At 44.1% G+C, this 21,734-nt stretch overlaps 1 protein-coding gene and 1 long non-coding RNA gene across 3 annotated transcripts in view; one reads left to right on the forward strand and one right to left on the reverse strand.

Annotated features, from left to right (window-relative positions):
• PANK2 (pantothenate kinase 2) overlaps positions 1 to 11,370 on the reverse strand; it is a 27,852-nt gene extending 16,482 nt beyond the window's left edge. The window contains exons 1-2 of one of the 2 annotated variants that reach the window (XM_067707578.1): positions 10,907 to 11,036; positions 1,061 to 1,849 (exon numbers count right to left, since the gene is read on the reverse strand). In XM_067707578.1, coding sequence (XP_067563679.1) covers positions 1,061 to 1,073 — 13 coding nt within the window. In that variant the 5' untranslated portion in view covers positions 1,074 to 1,849; positions 10,907 to 11,036. Of the gene's footprint in view, positions 1 to 1,060; positions 1,850 to 10,906 lie in introns of both variants that reach the window. The other variant, XM_067707577.1, reaches the window with a different exon arrangement.
• On the forward strand, positions 10,989 to 13,675 carry LOC137207577 (uncharacterized). Its single transcript, XR_010935162.1, has 2 exons — positions 10,989 to 11,535; positions 12,800 to 13,675. It is a non-coding gene; the product is annotated as an uncharacterized lncRNA (long non-coding RNA).
• The last annotated feature ends 8,059 nt before the right edge of the window (positions 13,676 to 21,734 follow it).

Here is a 21,734-nt window from a genome sequence, read left to right on the forward strand (position 1 = left end):
AAAAGAGCGGGGCAGGGGGTGGGGCGCAGGGGGGGGAACACACCAATATACTTAACATAGGTGACTCTCAAAAACAGGCTGAGTGAAAAAAGCTTGGCACAAAAGGCTACATACTATATGAGTCCATTATATGAAACTCTAGAAAATGCAAGCTAATCATTTCTGTATCTGATAGCAGATCACTGGCTGGGGGAGTGAGAGAGGGAAGGACTATACAGGGGCAGGAGAAAACTTTCTGTAATAACCCAAATCTTAATTGTTGGGGGCAAGAGGGCAGCTTCATGGGTGTATATATCTGTCAAAATGTATGGAACTATACACTTTAAATGGATATATTTTATTGTATGTAAATTGTATCCAATAAAGACACTTTTATAATAGAAAAAAAGGAGAAATATTTATTTCCAAAATAAAGCTCCACAGATACATTTAATAACAAAATGGGCACAGAAAAAACAAATGGAACACAAAACTAAGAAACTCTCCCAAAATGCCTCTTGAGTATGAAAGAAAGGTAGATATATAGAACACAGAACCAGAAAGTCCAACATCTGTGTTATATGAGTTCTAGAAATTTTCTGGGGGAGATAGGGGAAGACAGGAATAATTGGCTGCTTGAAATAAAATTAATAAGTGTAGAAAGGGGAGATGTATAGTCACATCCTATTGAAATTTCAGGAAATCCCTGAAAACTCCCAAAGGAAAAAAGTGAATTCCTACAAAGATACATAAATCACATAAAGGTAAAATTAGACTTTTCATCAGTAACACAGATGCTAGAAGACAATAGCGCACTGGCAAAGTTATGAGGAAAACAATTTGAAACTCGTATCCAGCCAAATCAGCTTTCAAATGGGAGTGCAAGAGAAAGACATTTCTACACATGAAAGAGCTCAACATTTACTATTCAAAGACCTTCTCTGAAATAATTAGTAGATGCACTCCAATATAATTTTTTAAAGCACCCAAGAAGATATGAGCTATATAAACAATGATAAGCACAGGAAGCAATACACGCTGACTTTTAGGAAAATAAGCAATCTGCAACTAAAATACTTACATGATTTCAACATAGGAAGTCGAAGAGGGAAGAGAAAGGAGAGGGAAGTCAAAGCAAGCAGCAGCTCTGTCTCGTTGGGGAACGGAAGATAAAGATTCTGATTATTTCTAAACAAGAATAAAGAAGTGATGGTTTAAATGCGTTAAAAATTTACAGGTTGGGGTTCCCTGGTGGCGCGGTAGTTAAGAATCCACCTGCCAATGCAGGGAACACGGGTTCGAGCCCTGGTCCAGGAAGATCCCACATGCTGCGGAGCAACTAAGCCCGTTTGCCACAACTACTGAGCCTGTGGTCTAGAGCCCGCGAGCCACAACTACTGAGCCCGTGTGCCACAACTACTGAAGCCCACGTGCCTAGAGCACATGCTGTGCAACAAAAGAAGTCACCACAATGAGAAGGCCGCACACCACAATGAAGAGTAGCCCCCGCTCGCTGCCACTAGAGAAAGCCCGTGCAGCTACAAAGACCCAGCACAGCCAAAAATAAATTTAAATAAATAAATTAAAAAAAAAAAATTTACAGGCAACTCCAAAAAAAGAGAAAATGAACATATGACCTTCAAACAACTAGGGGGAAAAAATCAGTTCAAAAACAAAGAGGAGGGCTTCCCTGGTGGCGCAGTGGTTGAGAGTCCGCCTGCCGATGCAGGGGACACGGGTTCGTGCCCCGGTCTGGGAAGATCCCACATGCCGCGGAGCGGCTGGGCCAGTGAGCCATGGCTGCTAAGCCTGCGCGTCCGGAGCCTGTGCTCCGCAACGGGAGAGGCCACAGGAGTGACAGGCCCGCGTACTGGAAAACAGAAAAACAAAAACAAAGAGGAAAAAAAGTATAGTAAATACAAAACAAAAAATGACAGGAATGAATGCAAACATATCAGTAATCACAGACACGTCAAATTTTTCTTCCAGACTGAAGGGAAAATTCAGCTATATGCTTATATAAAAAGATACATCTAAAACAAGATAATACAAGTAGACTGAAGGTAAATAAACGGTAAAACACCCACAATAGAGTCCCATCATAAAGAGGAGTTGGATTCTTTAAGATGAAAACGGCATTCAGTCAAAAATGAATAAATCAAAATCTTAAGCACCTCACTGGAGACTGACAAAACGGCTGACTTACATTTAGGAAACATGATATAGTAAAAGTCAAGCCTTATGTTTCAAGACCAATACTGCATTTATCAAGGGCTCACATTATAAGAGGTGCCCCTCCAAACAGTGATCTACCATCCCTAAGCTCGATCACAATTACTGGGTTGGCCAAAAAGTTCATTCAGGTTTCTGTAACATCTTACAAAAACCCGAACAAACTTTTTGGCCATACCAATATATATTCACTGACTAAATCGGTGAGTAGTCACTGTCACCATGCTTTGCCACATTTATATAGTTGAATTTGGGTAAGCAAAACAAATGCCTGGACAATGTTACTCCACTTTATTAAGCAAATGTTAACAGAAAGCAAATACAATACTAGCAGACTGAAAAGAATTCAAACAAACAAAAAGCATTATAAGAGGACAAAAAAATTATGTCATGTGCATATAAAACTATAATTGATATGATCCTGATATATGCTTCAAAAAATATTAAAAACAAGGAGAAACTGACAAATCTACACATCAGCAGAACCTCAAATTCCAAAGAACAAAACCAAACCACATTCACTTTCCACAATACCTCAAAATAAATTAATCCAACAGACACAAGGAAATAAGTCTATCCACCTGGAAATCTTCAAACTCATTTCTATTAACTCTGAAACTGAAGATGAGATCAAAACAATTTATTTTTTAATGAATGACAATGAGAACACTATATAGCAAAAGGAATAGGATGTCTACCCAAGGTGGGACTCAAAGGGAAACTTCTAGCCTTAAATGTTTATCAAATGTATTCAAAAAGAAGGAAGCCTGAATAAAAGGGAACGTCACATACAATTTGAAATGCTAGAAAAATAAAGCAGACCCAAAATAAGCAGAAGGAAGTTATTAAAGATGAAAGCAAGATGTAAATGAAATTAGAAAAACATCATCATGAACAAAGCCAAAAGCTGATCAGTAAAATCAAGCTTTGAAAAAGCCATTAAAACAGACAAATTTCTGGTAAGTGTATCTAAGAAAAAGAAAGATGTAACTTTTCTCAAAAAAAAAAGATCAAAGAAGATGAACGTACATGACCAGAAACTACAAATAAGCCAAATTACAACTTTGTAACAGTGAATTTAAAATGTACACTAAACAGAGGATTAGCTAGAAAATAAAAAAGTGGCTCAAAATGAGGTAAAAAACACAAATCAAAAGCACTGAAAATTTTTAAAAAGAGGTCAAAGACCTACAACCCAAACAACAACAAAAAAGCACCAGGCCCTAATGGTTTCCAGGCAAACCATTAAGAGCTTCTAGGGCACAAAAAAATCTAGAAAGATTCCCAAGTCATGCTAATTTCATATCAAAAGTAGAAAAGAAGTGTCTCACAAAACAAATGCAAAAATATTAAATTATTAAACAACAGAATCCAATTGTGCAATAAAAATAATACACCATGGCCAACAGGGATTCTTTGGAACGCAAGGATGGTTTTCACATTAAAATTCCAATTAAGGAGGTTTGCTTACATTAGTTCACTGAAGGAGAAAAACCATGATTATCTCAATACACTCCAAAAAATAAAAATTAAGAGAATTAAGCCAACAAAATTAAAAAATCTTTTTTAATAACTGGACACACCAAAAAAGAATACAAATACCAATAGCTTTTCCTATGTTATAAGCAAAATCCAGCAAGAAAATGACGTGAAAAAAATGTCATGCATAACAAAAACCATAAAATATTTATAAATAAATCTAATACTAAATATCCATGATTGCTATTAAAATGGTGTACTGAAAGACATAATAGTGGGAAGATATATCATGTTCTAGGAAGGAAAACTAAATACTATTAAAGTGTCAATTCTCCCCCAAATTAATCTAACAATGTCAATGCAATTCTAAAAAGAACACTGTGGCTGACTCCCCAACAGCTATTCCACCTCAGTCAGAAAGAGAGCCCTGATTTTTTTTTTTTTTTTTTAAACACCAACAGAAACTCCATTTCCAGTGATGAGGGACTAACTCAACCTGGCGTGAGTCATGAAGTCTGGCCCCGACTGGAAGAATAAAAAGTTTCTTCACTAATGAAATCAACAGTGCTGGATATAACTGAAGTAAGGAGATTCAATTCCTATTTTCCTACTAACAGCGCCATTCTTTTAACCATCAACTTTAAGATGATGCCAACTTTGTGGAGAGCAAAGAAGAGACACAGCACTCTACCAACAAATATATCTAATCAACAGGATTGGAATCTGAAGTTTTGGACATATCTAAGACCAATGGAAGACTGTAATGCTTAAAACAAATTAAGCCTTACTCCCCTTTCCATAGATTAAAAAGTTGAAACATTAGTTTATGGCTATTATGTTTTAAATGTGCATCTATTAACAGCCAAGCACTTTACTGCATGAGTTTATTTAATGTTTACAATAACCATGCACGGTAATCACCCCACTTTACAGATTAAGAAACTGAAGTGCAGGGACTTCCCTGGTGGTCCAGGGACTAAGGCTCCGCATTCCCAATGCCGGGGGCCCAGGTTCGATCCCTGGTCAGGGAATTAGATCCCACATGCCGCAACTAAGAGTTTGCATGCCGCAACTAAAGATCCCACAAGCCACAACTAAAAAAAAAAAGATCCCGCATGCCACAACTAAGACCTGGCACAGCCAAATAAATATTTTTTAAAAAAAAAAAGAATGAAAGAGGGCTTCCCTGGTGGCGCAGTGGTTGAGAGTCCGCCTGCCGATGCAGGGGACACGGGTTCGTGCCCCGGTCTGGGAAGATCCCACATGCCGCGGAGCGGCTGGACCCGTGAGCCATGGCCGCTAAGCCTGCACGTCTGGAGCCTGTGCTCCGCAACGGGAGAGGCCACAACAGTGAGAGGCCCGCATACCGCAAAAAGAAAAAAAAAAAAGAATTAAAGAAAAAGAAACTTAAGTGCAAAAGAGCCCAAGGTCACAGTCAAGGAAAGGCAGAAGTGGGACTCAAACTCAGATTTCCTAAGTCCTTTTAAAAGTATCTTTTGGGCTTCCCTGGTGGCGCAGTGGTTGAGAGTCCGCCTGCTGATGCAGGGGACACGGGTTCGTGCCCCGGTCCAGGAAGATCCCACATGCCGCGGAGCGGCTGGGCCCGTGAGCCATGGCTGCTGAGCCTGCGCGTCCGGAGCCTGTGCTCTGCAACGGGAGAGGCCACAACAGTGAGAGGCCCGCGTACCGCAAAAAAAATAAAATAAATAAAAATAAAAGTATCTTAACCAGTATCTATACAAACTTAACAGCACAAAACACATATTCTTGGGTTAAATTTTCTTTTAAGTAAAAGTAGTTTAATAAAATTTACATACCTTAAATAAAGAGGACCAACAATATATAAGGAAAAATAAGGAGCCTAAGGCTGAAAGAGTAAATAGCCTTATTATATCCTTTAGTAGCTTCTGGATTTTTTCGTTAATCAAACATTTACATATCCAAGATCTGAGAGATAATGAAAGACACGGGAGGTCCATTAGATGCATGCTCTCTGATAATATCTCAGGCCATACAATTCTGTTATTTCTAAACATTCAGCCTATCAAAGGGGGTTTAGATTCCTATCAATAACTGACAGACTGCCCCATATACTATGACATGATGACTACTAGAATAAGCCTTCCAACTCTTATTCAAAATACTATGTGTGGCACTTCCCTGGTGGCGCAGTGTTAAGAATCAGCCCACCAATACAGGGGACACAGGTTCGAACCCTGGTTCGGGAAGCCCACATGCCGCGGAGCAACTAAGCCTGTGCACCACAACTACTGAGCCTGCGCTCTTACCCCGCGTGCCACAACTACTGAAGCCCGTGCTCAGCAACAAAAGAAACCACCGCAATGAGAAGCCCGTGCACCACAACGAAGAGTAGCCCCCGCTCGCCGCAACTAGAGAAAGCCTGCGCACAGCAACAAAGACCCAATGCAGCCAAAAATAAATAAATTAAAAAAAAAAAAAAAAAAACACTATGTGTTTCTGGCAGGAAAAGTCATGGAAAGTCAAGGAACTTTTGCTATGCCCTCACATTCCTATCTCACTAATAGAAGGCCTATTTTATCACTTCTGATTAGTGAGTCTTTCCATTAATTTTCAGATATTTTAGTCTGTTTTCAGCCTTCAGCATATTTCCTGATATATTTCCTCTAAGGTACTCCACCTAGACAATGTACACTTGACTTAGGACACATTTCTAGAAAGAATTTAAACTTTCCCTCACAGATTTATGTAAAATCATCAATAGCACACTGTCTCATAATAGGTCTCAACAACTGAAATGCTTTCCAATGAGAAATATATGGTTTATAAAAGTGTACTCAATTTTCCAACATTATGAATATCTTTACACCAGACCACATGTGGTTAAAATACTGCAAACTCAAATCCCTAGACTGGTCTAGGCAGCGATCTTTGGCCTCATATTAAAAGACAGACCTCGGGACTTCCCTGGTGATCCAGTGGTTAAGACTCTGAGCTCCCAGTGCAGAGGGTCCGGGCTCAATCCCTGCTCAGGGAACTAGATCCCACGTGCCACAACTAAAAAGTCCGCATGCCGCAACTAAAAAGATCCTGCTCGCACGTGACACCAAAGATCCCGCATGCTGCAACTAAGACCCAGTGCAGCCAAATAAATAAATAAATACTTTTTAAAAGACGGACCTCAATAAATATTCCCAAAATAGTTTAACTCAGGGACCAGATACTTATAAAATACTACCTACTATAAAACCAGCAGACTCAATAATAAATTTTACATCCAAGAAATACAAAGAGGGCTTCCCTGGTGGCGCAGTGGTTAAGGATCCGCCTGCCAATGCAGGGGACACAGGTGTGAGCCCTGGTCCTGGAAGATCCCACATGCCGCGGAGCAACTAAGCCCATGCGCTACAACTACTGAGCCCACGTGCTGCAACTACTGAAGCCTGCACGCCTAATGCCCATGTTCCGCAACAAGAGAAGCCACCACAGTGAGAATCCCACGCACCGCAACGAAAGAGTAGCCCCCACTCGCCGCAACTAGAGAAAGCCTGCGCACAGCAACAAAGACTGAACACAGCCATAAATAAATAAATAAAATTTATTTTTTAAGAAAAGAAATATAAACATACAAAACTTAATACGCTACTAAAAACTGCAAAATAGCTTTCACTTTCAGAAAGCAAACTTTAAGCCATTATAAAGGGTTTTCATATCCTAGTCCACCTTGCTGACAAAAATTGAAAAAGAATATTAACTGAGAAAGAACAGTGCCTGAAGATAAAGATACCACAAATTATGAACCTGAAAAGCGCTCCCAAGGTTATAAATTTAAGCCCAAGGAACCTCACTGCTCTTTTAAATAACCAGACAAAATAGCTATTCTGCTATATGACTGCCTGATAAGGTATTCTCAAACAACCTACAGGCTATTATCTTGGTCCTTATCTCTCCTTTTAACATGTGTTTAAGCAAAATATTTTTAATACCATACATCCCCCTTGCTAATGGTCTCCTCAGATATACAGAGGGCAGTGATGCCAACACTCAACAGTCATACTATCTAAATGCACAATTCATACATGAGCCCCTAAAATAACATACTTAATTTTACAAGCTGCATAATATTTTTAGGTTATGCTTAATGCTTTATATTCATTATTCATCAAAGAAGAGGAGCCGTGTTTACTTTTATTTCATTTAGGTTTAAAGTTGATAAAACAATAGGTTAAAAAGCACCCTCTCCTATTCTGTCCCTCAAAAATGGGCTACAAAGCAATAGAAATCTAACTTTTTTCTTGAGCTCCCAGTGGGCAGCCCTTCCTAATTCCCTAACTGAAGATGAAACACTGCACCTGATAAAAGGCAACCTCCCAGCACCAGTTCCATTCTGGCAACACTGATGCTGCCCCAAATACCAAGGAAAAGCTAACTATTTTCTAGATTAGTATTATCAAGCTACAAACAAAAGCTTTATTTTCTAGACTAATGGAGGTTAAGGAAATTCCATGATTGGCATGAGTCCAAAATCAGCATGTCCCCAAGCTTTCCCTGGAGTGCTAAAATATGCTTGGGAGTCACCTTCAAAGATCCAGCTCATCCCCCGGCACTGCCATGAAGCACTGTGATCCCAGAGTTCCCACACCTCCTGCACATCTGGGGCCCTAGATTAAAATGTATGTTCTCTTGTTACATGTTACATGCATGTAATGTTCTCTTGTTACGTTTGTAAAAACTGTACATTTTACTGTATGTAATAATGCCTCAATAAAATTTTAAAAATTAAAACACATTTTAGACCCCTCTGCAGATCTGAGGGTTTTCTTTTTTTAAGCTTCTGAGTGATTCCATGTGAGAACCACTACTCTGAACTACATCACATGTACCTTCCAAGATGTGGAAAGTCAAGAAACACCGGGTCTGAAGTCAGACACCTAGAATCAAAACACAGTTCCATTACTAACTCACTATATGCCCTTGGAGAAAGAGAAAATTTCACTGAGCCTGTTGCCTAATCTGGAAGCTGGGTATAACAAACACCCACCTCAGAGGATAACTGCAAGACTTAAATGTTTATGAAGTATTTGGCACAGTGTCTAACATGAACACGTAAGCATCATCGTTACCATCATTTTAAACCAATCTTTATTTGGTATTTCTCTCAGACCTATGAGACATACTCCAGCTAATCTAAAACTTTTGAAGAACTTCTTAAGACACACATGCCTAGCCTCATCCCTAATGACTATAATGTGTTAAGTCTGAGGTGGGGACAGGTTTGGGAATCACACTGCTCTAGGGAACATGTGTGGCAGAACATGACTATAATCAGGGCCCACAATTCCTAAGATAAACTGAACAGCTCCTTCTAGTTTCCGATGACAACTAGTCTCCTACCTTAAGATAAGTAGTGTAATGATATCAGAATGAGGTTTTCTAACAAAAGAAAGGTGGCACCAACTCAACTCTCCTAATAAAAAATACAAAGATTAAATCTTTATTGAATTCCCTCAAAGTTAAGACCAAAGTATATTCTTTGGTCAATACACAATCAATACACTGCCTCTCCAACAGGTATACCCCTGGACAGTACAGAAAGAACAAATGGAAAGAAAACAATACCTTATTTATTTCTTTAGTTCTCATTATCTAAGAGATAGCTTTTCATGACTTTTATAAGGACTAATGAGTTTATTAAAGCTCTTAGAAGAGTACATGAAAAAAAAATTTTAAGAGTGCCTGACTGGTGGCAAACACCGAAATTACAATACTCAGAATCCTCATGGCCAGTGGTCACAAAGAGCTGGCTACATGGCTGTAATTCTTTTTGCTGAATCTCTGGAATTTACATCCATCTCTAATGAGGCAGTACAAAACCACGAAGGAACTAATGTTTTGCATTGCTTAAAAATCAAGTGCTTCTCAAAACAGGAACTAGGCTCTAAAAACGGTATACGTTGAGAGCAGATCATCTCTTTTCCAATTCTCTTTCAAGAACATAGGAAAAGACAAAAGAATTAAAACTCTCAAACTTTTCACAGCAAAATAGGGGTGTTTTTAATATTTAATCATCCAAATCATATAAAACTAAAGCAACTGGGTTGTTGGGCTGACGTCCAAGACTATCCAATAAAGACCTCACATCCGGGGGGGTGGGGTGGGGGGTTGTGATGAATTGGGCGATTGGGATTGACATGTATACACTGATGTGTATAAAACTGATGACCAATAAGGACCTGCTGTATAAAAAAATAAAGTAAAAAATAATAATAATTTTTAAAAACACGACCTCACACTCATCCTGCCACTTTCTCACTCCCATAATCTACATTTAAAACAAGCTGATTTCCTGAAATAGGAATCTGGCAACGACAAGAAAAAATATATATAGCCACATGTAAAATGTTATTATATCGTAAAACTCATATTAGAGTATCAAGACAGTGGATACTTTCAAGAGTTGCAATGGCTGTTTGAAGGAGGACCCAAACTGAAGACCTGTAAAGAGAAGAAAATATCTGGACTAGATCACAATGCAGAAAATAAAACCTGATAATAAAACCGATTCTCTGGGAAGAGCATGTGCAACCGCCAAGGCGAGAAGTCGTTTTCCCTCAAAAGAGAAAGGCTTAATGCCCAGAGTGCTACAGTACTGAATCGTGAGTATCAGCAAAGAGATGGAAAGAAAATAGAGGCGATAATCTGGGTGAGACAAGACCCGAATTCTCATGGGAAGAAAAGCAGACAAAGCTTAGTATACACAACACAGAATCCAGTTTTAGGCTTGCAGCAACTCAACCATTTTCCTTGAGCCCAAAATCTCCAAGTAAAAAGGATGTAACGTCTTGCAGCTCTCTGGAAATCCACGGAAAACAGACACTGGGGATTCAAACGACTTGAGGGGGGAGGGGAGGTGGTGAAAATGGGTCAAAAGAAGTCTTCCCGAGGAAAAAAATAATGCGATTCTCGGCCGAAGAATGCACAAGGAACTAAGAACCGGGAGGGAGAAAAGGTCCTGGGTACGGACGCTACACTCGGACAACCGAGAAGCAGACGCGCGAGGCCGGATGGGGCCGAACACGCAGCCTCCGGCGTTGGGGGACCCGAGGCCTCCAACCAGATGTCAGCCCAGCACCAACCTGGGACCACCGGGCGGGGGCACTGTCTCCGCGCGGGAAAAACGGCGACCGGGCCGGAAGGGGGCAGGGCGAAACGCGAGGGCGCCCCGCCGGGCACTTACGCGGCCGCTTCTTCCTGAGGCTTTCGACGCGCTGACGGGAGGCCGACGTAGCGCCGCTGTAAGAGCCGGGCCGGTCCCGCCTTACGCCCTCTGCCGAAGCCGAGGCCCCGACGGCGGGAGCCGACGCGCTGTTCGCCCGGCGCCGCAGTGGCTCCCGCCGCCGCCCATCGGGGCCGCCGGGCGCCGGCTCCCGGACCGACGAGGCGGAGACCCCCCAGTGGCGCTCCATGGGCGCGCCAAGCCGGCCCGCTCCCATCCGCAATAGGAACCGCTGCCGACCGAGCCAGCCCCCAACGCCAGTGCCCTCGTCGCCTCCTCCGCGGCAATCCAGCCAGAGCATAAGAACACCCTCGGCAGGCCGCCTCTTCCGTTGCGCCAACACGCAGCAAGCCAATCCAAACAAGCTGGGGGCGGCCCGAAGGCCTCTTGTCCAATCGGCTGCCTGATTCGAGGCGGATCGACCGCGCCTCCGCCCAATGAAAGGCTCGGGGCGGGGCGGAGGACGGCAGGGGAGGGGATCCGGGCTGGGCAGAGGAGAAGGCGGTGTTGCTGAGCACAGAGTGATGGCGGCGCCGCCCAATAGACGCGTTGGTGGAGGGGTCTGCGCCCCTTTACACCGGGGTGCACAGGTAGGCGCTCCGCGCCCCAGAACTCTCCCGGCAGCCGCCTCGCGCCCCCGAGCCCCGCCGTGCTGCTGCGTCTCGTCGTCTCCCGGCTTGCGCCCTTCTCCAGCCCAGCGGTGTGCCGCAGGGTCTGGTCGCCAGCCGTTGGCAAACAGAAGGGCTTGAACCGCGGCTGAATTTAGCCTTTGTCCCTCGACCTGATTCCACTACTGCCGTCAAGGCCACCAGTCCTCCGCGCTCTGTTTGACCGCCACCCCCTTCCCCAGCACTGCCACTGGCGTGTTTAGGCTAAGCCCCCTTCATTCCTTCTGCGTTAGACAGATGTTCCCAGTACGAGAACTAATGAAAGGACTGGGGTTGGTCTCCATGGCAACTGGAAGAAAGAGGTGGGTTATAAATCCTTTGCCACCCTCCTGTAGTGGGAGCCAGGAAGTAGGGTTGGCTCTTGGAAGGAGAGTCTGGACCCCCTTTCTTTGTGGTGCAGTGGAGGACATAGAAGGATTTGGTGGCCGCCTCAGGGCCTGGGTTGTTGGGGATTTGGTCTGATTGGTTTTTTTTAAAATCATTGTTTTTTTGTTTTTTAAATCATTTTATCACCTTCTTTTTGCGGGTGAGAACATGGTCACCTCCAGCCCTGAGATACTGACCAAAGGTCCATCCAAGCGTCTCTTCTCCCATAGGTTGCCCGTGCCTGGAATGACCCGTAGCTCTGTATCCCCAAGGCACTCCCTCATTCTGTCAAGTTGAACGGGATTGTGGGTTTATCTTGCTAGCAAATTATTTCATAAGTGCCTCCCCTGAGAGACTGTAATGCCCCTTATGTTCTTCATCTTTCCTGTAATGACTGCTAGTAGCAGGCTGAACAAGAAATATGAGCTTCTCTCTTGCTTATTGAATAGAATTGCCATGCTCACTCAAAACTAGCTCCCTGGGACTTCCCTGGTGGCACAGTGGTTAGGAATCCACCTGCCAATGCAGGGCACACAGGTTCGATGCCTGGTCCGGGAAGATGCCACATGTCGTGGAGCAACTCAGCCTGTGCACCACAACTACTGAGCCTGCGCTCTAGAGCCCGCGAGCCACAACTAGTGAAGCCCACACACCTAGAGCCCGTGCTCCGCAACAAGAGAAGCCACCGCACTGAGAAGCCCGCACACTGCAACGAAGAGTAGCCCCCTCTCAGCGCAACTAGAGAAAGCCCGTGCGCAGGAACGGTAGGATTAACTCTGGAAACCCTATTTCCTAACTCTGGAAATTCCGTCTCCTGCAGGAAGCCACCCCAGAGGGATCCTACAAAAACCAAGAAAACGTATAGCTACTCTTCTAAATCTCAGTGCCCAGCATTGCCTACGTTTCTGCCTCCCCCAGCAACAACAAAAAAAAAACTGTTCTCCTTGACCTGAGGAAACTTCCATCCAGGTCTGTGAGCTGCAATAGATCATCCTGAAGAATCAAGAATCATCATCACCTGAGACTGCCAAGATGAATCCCAACATCAAAACAACACTTGAGGGCTTCCCTGGTGACGCAGTGGTTGAGGGTCCGCCTGCCTGATGCAGGGGATACAGGTTCGTGCCCGGGTCCGGGAAGATCCTACAGGCCGCGGAGTGGCTAGGCCCGTGAGCCATGGCCACTGAGCCTGCGCGTCCGGAGCCTGTGCCCCGCAACGGGAGAGGCCACAACAGTGAGAGGCCCACGTACCGCAAAAAAAAAAACAAAAAACAAAAAAGCACTTGAAGCTTGTGTACCTTTTCTTTCTTTACTGTGTATAGTGTCTTTTATCTTTTTAAAATTTATTTATTTATTTATTTATTTTTGGCTCCGTTGGGTCTTCGTTGCTGCACGCGGGCTTTCTCTAGTTGCGGCAAGCGGGGTCTACTCTTCGTCGCAGTGCACGGGCTTCTCAGTGCGGTGGCTTCTCTTGTTGCAGAGCACGGGCTCTAGGTGCGCGGGCTTCAGGAGTTGTGGCTCGCGGGCTCTAGAGCGCAGGCTCAGTAGTTGTGGCACACGGGCTTAGTTGCTCCACGGCATATGGGATCTTCCCAGAGCGGGGCTCGAACCCGTGTCCCCTGCATTGGCAGGTGGATTCTTAACACTTGCACCACCAGGGAAGCCCAGAAAATAAATTTTTTAAGAGAAAAATGTATCATGGATTTACACTAATTTCCATTCATTTTTAAGGTTACAGAGTTTTTACTTAGCTTCTTTTATCTTAACCTGAAAATCTAAGGACTTCACAACATTCACTACTTATTTGCTTTATCATTAAATATATAGATAATAGTTTCAGAATAAAAATATCAGTATTACCAATGATGTGATTATTAAACACTGTTTAAGATTTTTCTGCCGTTCTTTTTGTCCTTAGGATACGTTGCACTAGGGATGAAAAATCAAATTGTGCTTTAAAGTCATTTGAAATAATTTCTTTCTGTGTAGTTCAGCCAACAACTCAATACAGAATTGAGTCCTTTTTTTTCATTTTGATTCAATTTTTAGAGATTTAAATTTTTTCTTGCTTTTTCTAATGAAAGAAGCTACCATGTTGTGTGCTGCCCTATGAAGCAACCCATGTGGCAAGGGACTGAAGGCAGCCTCTGGCCAACAGCCAACAAGGAAGTGCAGCCCGCAGAGCAACATTTCAATGAGGAACTGAGACTTCCCTGGTTGTGCAGTGGTTAAGACTCTGCACTCCCAATGCAGGGGGCCCAGGTTCAATCCCTGGTCAGGGAACTAGATCCCTCATGCCACAACAAAGAGCCCGTATGCTGCACTAAAGATCCCGCACACGGCAATGAAGATCCCACGTGCCGCAACTAAGACCTGGCAAAGCCAAATAAATTAAAAAGTGAGGAACTAAATCCTGCAAGAACCATGTGAGTGAGCTTGGAAGTGAATCCTCCCCAAACTGCAGCCCTGGCCAACACCTTGATTGCAGCCTTGTGAGAGACCCTGAGCCAGAGGACGCAGCAAACCTGCACCTGAAATCTTAACCCACAGAAACTGAGATATTAAATGTGTTGTTTTAAGCTATTAAGTTTTGGAATAATTTCTCATGCAGCATTAGTTAATGGATCACCTCCATAGGGGCTGTGTTATATATACTCTTAACTGTTGGATGACTGCAGGGAAAGTAGAATGCTGATTAATCAGTTAATGATGAGGTCAACTGATGAGATCAGTTGACCAATGGTCTTGAGTAGAATTGTGTGGGGCTCTGGCTTTGCCCTGTTCTCCATTTCATTAGTGATTTGGTGGCTCATCCTGCACATGTTGGGGAAAAATCCAGAGCCAGAGGATCCTCAACCAACTGAAACAATGACCAAGTTGTTTGGATTGTTGCATGAACTAAATTCAATTCAACAAAGACCCATTAAGCTTGGCAACAATAGTTTGTGGAGCAATACAGGGGGCTGTAGAGAAGGCCCTGCACCCCACTGCTATGAAATGGACCCGAGAGAGCATCCCCAGCCCCAGGCCAAGGGTGGGATTAAGTCAGGGCTATCAAATGGCACAGAAGTACATAGAGAGAGGCAAGGAATGATGTCTATCAACCCCCCTAAAAAGGAAACAGGATTGCAAGGGATTAAAGGACATTATCAATTGTTGCTCTTTCTCTTTAGTCAAAAAAGTCTCCTTAAAAATGCAGTGACTAGGGCTTCCCTGGTGGCGCAGTGGTTGAGAGTCCGCCTGCTGATGCAGGGGACACGGGTTCATGCCCCTGTCCGGGAAGATCCCACATGCCGCGGAGCGGCTAGGCCCGTGAGCCATGGCCACTGAGCCTGTGCGTCCGGAGCCTGTGCTCCGCAACGGGAGAGGCCACAACAGTGAGAGGCCCGCGTACCGCAAAAAAAAAAAATTTTTAATGCAGTGACTCAATGAGTCAGCACCTGCTTTTAACAAGATCCCCAAGAGGATTTGTATCTCTACTGAAGTTGGAGACACTCTGGACTATATAACTCTGTATAGTTTGAAATTTTTTTTAATTTCACTTTTTTATTGAAATATACTTGATTTACAATGTTGTGTTAATTTCTGCTGTACAGCAAAGTGACTCAGTTATACGTACATTCTTTTTTATATTCTTTTCCATTATGGTTTATCCCAGGATATTGAATATAGTTCCCTGTGCTATACAGTAGGACCTTGTTGTTTATCCATTCTATATGTAATAGTTTGCATCTACTAACCCCAAACTCCCAGTCCACCCCTCTGCCACCTGCCCTCCCCCTTGGAGGACAAGTCTATTCTCTTGAGTCTGTTTCATATATAGGTTCGTTTGTGCCCTATTTTAGATTCAACATATAAGTGATATCATATGGTATTTGTTCTTCTTCTGATTTACTTCACTTAGTATGGTAATCTCTAGTTGTGGTATTTTATTTATTCTTTTTTAAAATTTATTTATTTATTTATTTTGGCCTCGCTGTGCAGCTTTTGGGATCTCAGTTCCCTAACCAGGGACTGAACCCAGGCCATGGCAGTGAAAGCCTGGGATCCTAACCACTTGACCACCAGGGAACTCCTGGTGGAATTTTAACTTTTTACAGCAAGCAGATATTCGTGTATTACCTGTGTAATTAAAAGATGATTTAAAGAGACTAGATTATAAGGAAGGTGAAAATTCTGAAGGGAGACTGACCCCCTGGACTGGGACTCCTGGAAGGAAGGAGTCCACTGAGCCAGGCCAGAAGGTGACAGCCAGCCACATGTGGAGAACTGAGGAGCTTGTCTCTGAGTAGAGACTCCTGAAAGTGAAGGTGGGAGGAAAAAGGGGGAGGGGTCCTGAACAAGCTCCCCAGATTGAAAGTTCTATTTACATTCACTGCAGGAGCCTCACTTCAAGCAGATATCTGGCCAGGGTAGATCCTCAGAACTGTGGGCTGAATAAAAGAAATGTTAAAGGATCTTAAGTTCTAGAAGTAATAATAGCAGAATTACTGGAAACGTGAGTCCATGGGCTCACAATTCTAACGACATCGTCCTGATAGCAAGTAGTGAAAAAAGCAATTCTTTCAGCAGTTACCACAGTTTCTCTCTTTCCCAATTCCTTTGGACAGATCTCCTGCAAGAAGCTGATTTCCAACTGCATGTGATAATGAAAGGATTTTTCTTTCTTCTTATGTTAAGTACAAGCAAACTGATGAAATAGGAGACAGCATCTGACTGCTAGGAAATCAGCGATTCAGACAGTATGGCAGTGGCACTTGGGGATGGGGAAGGACAGAGGAGGGGAGGAAGCTGGTACAGCCAGTCCATGCCAAGGACACTCAAGGGCTGATGGGACTGAGCTCTGGAGGAGGAAGGATTTGACATCACCTGGTCCAGCCTCATGGTTTATGGGTCCAGGAAGGAAAGGGATGCCAGGAGCTGGCTGTGGACCCAGGACTAGAACCCAGGGCTACTTCCCTTCTTCATCTTTCTCACTGTTCCCATTTTCTCTCCCCACCTCCACCTTTCTGGCTGCTGCCCACCCTGTTCCCCCAGGTCCCTTCTGTCTTTGAAGTACCCTTTTCAGCATGTATATTTTACTTCAATAAAAAGCTGTGGGGTTAAGGGGGTATTTTTCTTTTATTGCTGTTTTTATAGAAACAGCATTGAGTAAGTAGAAGGAAGATATTCAGTGTAAGTTGTTTGTGTGGTTTTTTTTTTATTATTTTTGGCTGTGTTGAGTCTTCATTGCTGCACTCAGCCTTTCTCTAGTTGCGGCGAGTGGGGACTACTCTTTGTTGCAGTGCGTGGGCTTCTCATTGCGGTTGCTTCTCTTGTTGCGGAGCACAGGCTCGGCGCACGGGCTTCAGTAGCTGTGGCGTGTGGGCTTCCATAGTTGTGGCTTGTGGGCTCTAGAGCGCAGGCTCAGTAGTTGTGGCACATGGGCTTAGTTGCTCCCCAGCATGTGGGATCTTCCCGGACTAGGGCTCGAACCCATGTCCCCTGCATTGGCAGGTGGACTCTTAACCACTGCGCCACGAGGGAAGCCCCCAGTGTAAGTTTTTTAAATGCAGGCAGGAAGGTGAGAATTTACTCTGAAGAATTTGAGGTAAGCCATGAGAATTTAGAAAGGCTAATAAGTGAGAGGGATCTATTCAAAAAAGCTTCCAAAAGGAGCTGGGCTTTAAGCCAGGCCTTAAAAAAACTTTAGTGGGTGCAGTAGCTAAGCCATGACTTGCAGCAGAGCCCTCTAGCCGTTGGCCTTATCCTTAAAGGCAGCACCACTGACCCCAGGGAGGGATAGGGAGCTGGATGAAGCATGTATGTGCCCACTCCCATCCTATTCCGGCAGTGGAGACCCCTCGCAGAGCCCATATCCTTCCCTCTGAGAGACTGAATATACAAAAGGACAGTGGCCAGACCATATATGACAATAGAACTCTCTGCAGTAACCAGCCTGGAAAGCCAAACCACAGCCTCTGCAGCAGTCATCCAGAATGATCAGGTCTTGGTTAATGTGTGCCAGCTTCTTCCCAATCCCCAACCACCTCTTCCCTCTCTTCCATCTCGGGACCAACCAGAGAAAGTCAAATATGTTCCCCAACCAATCACATAAGGTGCCCCTCTTCTAGTTAGCCAGCCTCCAGTGTCCCAGGCAAACAACCTCCAATCACAGCACATCTGAAGCCTTCCCTTTCTTTTTTTCACCACAGTGTTTTCCCAGTTCCTGCCTGCCTTTGATACCCTCCTGGCCAAATGCAAGTGACAGTGGCTGCTCTTACAAGCTCAGAATGAACAGCCTATGTTTGTTCTCATTTGGGTGACCTTGGTTTATCTCCATATCTCTAAAGCGATTCTGTACACAAACTGAACGTACTCATGAAACCAACACCCAAATCAAAGGTAACCATGCCGACTTTCAATGCCATAGATCAATTTTGCTTATTTCTGTACTTTTTGTATGAATAGAATCACCCAGTAAACACTTTTGTGTGTGTACTTTTTTTTTTTTTTTTTTTGCGGTACGCGGGCCTCTCACTGTTGTGGCCTCTCCCATTGCGGAGCACAGGCTCCGGACGCGCAGGCTCAGCGGCCATGGCTCACGGGCCCAGCCGCTCCGCGGCATGTGGGATCTTCCCAGACCGGGGCACGAACCCATGTCCCCTGCATCAGCAGGCGGACTCTAAACCACTGCGCCACCAGTGAAGCCCTCTACTGACTTCTTTTTCTCAACATCATGTCTGTGCAATATATCCACATTGAGTGTAGCAATATTTTCATTCGTATTCATTGTTGTGCACTAGTATTCTACTGTATGACTTTACCCCAACTTATATATATATATATATATATATATATATATATATATATATATATATATATATATATCCATTCTACTGTGGATAGACCTTTGGGTTGCTTCCGGTTTGGGGCTATTTTGAACAGTGCAGTTAGAAATATTCTTGCACATATCTTGGTAGACATGAGCTCTTGTTTCTGTCATGTACCTACCCAGGAGTGGAATTGCTGGGTCATAGGTTATGCATGTGTTCAGGTTTAGTAGATACTGCCTATTTTCCAACAGGGTTTTACTAACTTACATTACCCCTAAAGTTTGAGAGTTTCAGTTGCTCTATATTTCCATCAACATTTGATCTTGTCAGACACTTTCATTTTAGCCGTCCTGATAGGTGTCTTTGTAAATTTATACTTAATATTTTTCTTGTTCCCTAGAGGTTCTAAGTTTTACTGTTTTCCTGGATTTCATTGTTATAATTGTTAATAGTACATGACTGATCAAAACAACACTTTTCTCTCCTCCCCCCCACCCCTGCCCTTGCTTTTAGACACTCCTTTAGACCACTCACAATTATATTGGAGACAGTGGGTGATAGAAGGGGGCACTTAAGGTGGGCTTTTTGCATTATTATTGTGTCTCTCCAAGGCCTGTCCCCATACTCTGCACTCAGTAGGAGCAAAATAAATATCTGTTGTATAAATACGTGAAATAAATGACATGAAAGCCTATATGTCTCCACCATACTTTGTGAGTCATTCCTGACCACTGGAGTGTATGCAGGTGTCTTACTCATTTTAGGCCTTAGACCTGGCACAGGGGAATCCTTTAACAAACAATATCTGCTAAACCAAACTGACCTCCAGCTGCCTCACCTCATTCAGCCTCAGGCCATTGAGCCTGGGCACATACAAGATAATTATATTCATATTGTCACAGCATCCCTGAAACTGTATTAATTATATATTGCACATCATTACACTATTATAGCAGGTGCCAGATCTTGGCACACCGGGCAGAGATGTGATGGTGTGAAATCTTACTTTAAATGGGGTCCCAGGCTCCAGACACCTGATCAGCTGTGGGTCATGGGCATGGAGAACATCCAACTCTGGGGCCCACAGACCAGAGTCTTCCCTTGCATTGTCCCCTCTGGTCCTTTGTCCCTCCCAGTCTTGCAGATCAGCTGTAAATTGGGTCATACTTGTATCCGTTTCATAGGGTCATTGTGAGGATTAAACAAGTTAATACATGTAAGGCACCTAGCCCAGCACCTGGTATGCAAAAAGGTATGGGGTAAGTGGTAGCACTTTTTATTATTGCTGTTATTAACAGCAGCAGCAGCAGGGATGAGGAGTGCTGAGTGACTATGCCCTGCACCAAGTGTGAACTTCATGGCCCTGGGCTACATGGAAAAGAGCAGAAAGGGGAACATGTGATTTTTATCCATAAAGAGCTATCACTTCCAGCACAGACTAGCCCAGGGACCCTGAACACTACTCTCCCTGAAGGTGGGGGTGGAGGTGTTCCTTGGCCATCAGCTTCACGATAGTGCATTGGTAGAAAGCAAGGGACCTCAAGGCTTGAATGACTCCATTTCTAAGGAGACTCCTATAAGAGCAGGACACATGCTGTGAAGTTTGAATCTGGCCAAGAATGGGAATTTCTGCCTGCTGGAAGGGCTTTGTCAGAGCCTAAAGGAGACTCCTCGTGCAATGGGGCAAACTGCCACTGGACACACCCGTCAATCGTCACCTCTCTGGGACAGAAGCAGTAGCCAGATACTTCCAAGGAGCTTGTCAGTGAAGGAACCTCCTCTGGTTCTCTCCTCCTAAGACGGAACCAGTGCTACTCACGCTTTGAACTGGTTCAAGAGGGATGTCACCCACTGAGGCCAAGAAACCAAGAGGGGAATGCCTTGGAAGAAAAGAGAGGGCCTTTGCCACAGAATCCTCCTGTCCCAAGTCTTTCCCTTGACTTTCTGAACTCTTCACTTTCTGACTTACAAAAAGAACCTGTACAGAAAAGGGGGAATCAGGCAGGGATGAACAAGACTATCCATGAGTCCATAATTATTGAAGGTGTGTAAAGGGCACGTGGAGGGGAGAGGTAATTATTCTAGTTTCTGTACTTCAGTGTGTGCTTAAAAGCTTTCCATAAAAAAGAAGCTATGAATAATCCATGGCCTGAAAGAGTAAAGGGCATCTTGCTGATCTTTTTTTTTTTTTTTTTTTTTTGCTGTACGCGGGCCTCTCACTGTTGTGGCCTCTCCTGTTGCGGAGCACAGGCTCCGGACGCGCAGGCCCCGTGGCCATGGCTCACGGGCCCAGCCACTCCGCGGCATGTGGGATCTTCCCGGTTCGGGGCACGAACCCGTGTCCCCTGCATCGGCAGGCGGACTCCCAACCACTGCGCCACCAGGGAAGCCCTCTTGCTGATCTTTGACTAGAAATTCTCCCAAATCAATTAAATCTGAGCACATCCAACCAGGGAAACAAGATGAGAGTGTGGTATTAGTCTGGCTTCGGTGGGTCATCAAGCAGAATCGGCAGGTGTTTCCCAGGGAAAGAGAAGCAGTGGTAGCTCTTGGGCTTTGAAGGAAATGTTTCAACAGGAGAGAGAGAAAAGATGGAGAGGGATTTATATGTAGGTACCTTGGCTACTGCTGAGTCTGCCCTTAAGCGCTTAGGATGGCACTGGGCCCTCTGGCCCCACCCCGGCCTTTACACCGAGGTAAAGGGTGCTTCCCCATCTCTCTTATCAACTACCCCAAGCCCTCTCCTGGCCACAGGCCAATTCCCAATCCTCCTTGAAGTTGACATTTTATTGACAACAGCCAAAATAGGAATGCTGTTCAATGCAGGCCAAGTCAGGGCTTCTGAGCAGCATAATTTGAAATGTGCCAGGATGGTCCCTAAATGTTTCCTACACACCTTACCCAAAGGTATCTCCCACATGGCTGGTCACTGTGCTTAAA

Source organism: Pseudorca crassidens, chromosome 15 (genome assembly GCF_039906515.1).
Source record: "Pseudorca crassidens isolate mPseCra1 chromosome 15, mPseCra1.hap1, whole genome shotgun sequence".
Classification (NCBI taxonomy): Eukaryota; Metazoa; Chordata; class Mammalia; order Artiodactyla; family Delphinidae; genus Pseudorca; species Pseudorca crassidens.